The sequence below is a fragment of the Penaeus monodon genome, chromosome 15 (genome assembly GCF_015228065.2).
Source record: "Penaeus monodon isolate SGIC_2016 chromosome 15, NSTDA_Pmon_1, whole genome shotgun sequence".
Taxonomy (NCBI): Eukaryota; Metazoa; Arthropoda; class Malacostraca; order Decapoda; family Penaeidae; genus Penaeus; species Penaeus monodon.
This window is the reverse complement of record NC_051400.1, coordinates 29,801,795-29,802,660: the sequence shown is the minus strand read 5'-3', so window position 1 is coordinate 29,802,660 and position 866 is coordinate 29,801,795. Positions and strand designations below refer to the sequence as shown.

The following is an 866-nucleotide window of genomic DNA, read 5'->3' as shown; positions in this document are numbered from 1 at the left end:
CAGGTGAGGCAGAGATAACACATTAACCTGGACTGCGAAATATGTTTTTATTGTCTGCTGTCTTCTTTGTAATATTAGGTATGCAATATTGAAAACTGCAATCAGAAAGTAGACACTTCAGATAGTAGCGTAAAAATTACGCTACTTTTCCTTCTTTCAAGATCAGTTACTATTCAAACTAAAAATAAATCAAACTGTCTTCAGTCTTTTAAATGTAATACGATTATATGACCTGTTTGACAGTTACTACGTCCAGCTGCCTGACTCTCGCCTCATGAGGGTCGAGTACTACTCCGACGCCAGCGGCTTCCACCCCACAGTCACCTTCGAGGGCGAGGCTCAGTACCCCAGTGCCCCTGCCCAGGTGTACTCTCAGCCCGCCCCGGCTCCTGCCCCTGCCCCTACCCAACAATATTCCGAGCCTGCCCCAGCCCCTGCCCAGGTGTACTCTCAGCCCGCCCCTGCTCCTGCCCCTGCCCCTGCCCAGGTCTACTCTCAGCCCGCCCCTGCCCCTACCCAGCAGTACTCCCAGCCTGACCTCACCCCCACACAATTCTACTCTCAACCTGGAAAATAATTTCCTTCTTACGGTGTCTTCAGAGACAATCTTCGGGATCTGCCTCTTTCTCTTTTCAGTCATCGCACACTTTTCATTCCTCGAGCTTCGATATGCACCATCCATTATCCTTTATAAAGAATTTCATTTTGCAGTTCTATAATATTTGCACATTTCTTCAAACTTCTGTGTTCAAATAGATCCCGAAAGCATATTTTTGTAATAAAATAGGAAATATGTACATGGCCAGGTCATTACCCAAGTATATCATAGTCCTTTTTAAAGCACATATCCTAAAATGCGACAATAT

At 45.6% G+C, this 866-nt stretch overlaps 1 protein-coding gene across 1 annotated transcript in view; it reads left to right on the top strand.

Moving 5' to 3' along the window:
* Positions 1–748, top strand: part of LOC119582150 (skin secretory protein xP2-like) — a 5,070-nt gene extending 4,322 nt beyond the window's left edge. The window contains exon 2 of the mRNA XM_037930388.1: positions 365–748. Coding sequence (XP_037786316.1) covers positions 365–577 — 213 coding nt within the window. The 3' untranslated portion in view covers positions 578–748. The remainder of the gene's footprint in view (positions 1–364) is intronic.
* The last annotated feature ends 118 nt before the right edge of the window (positions 749–866 follow it).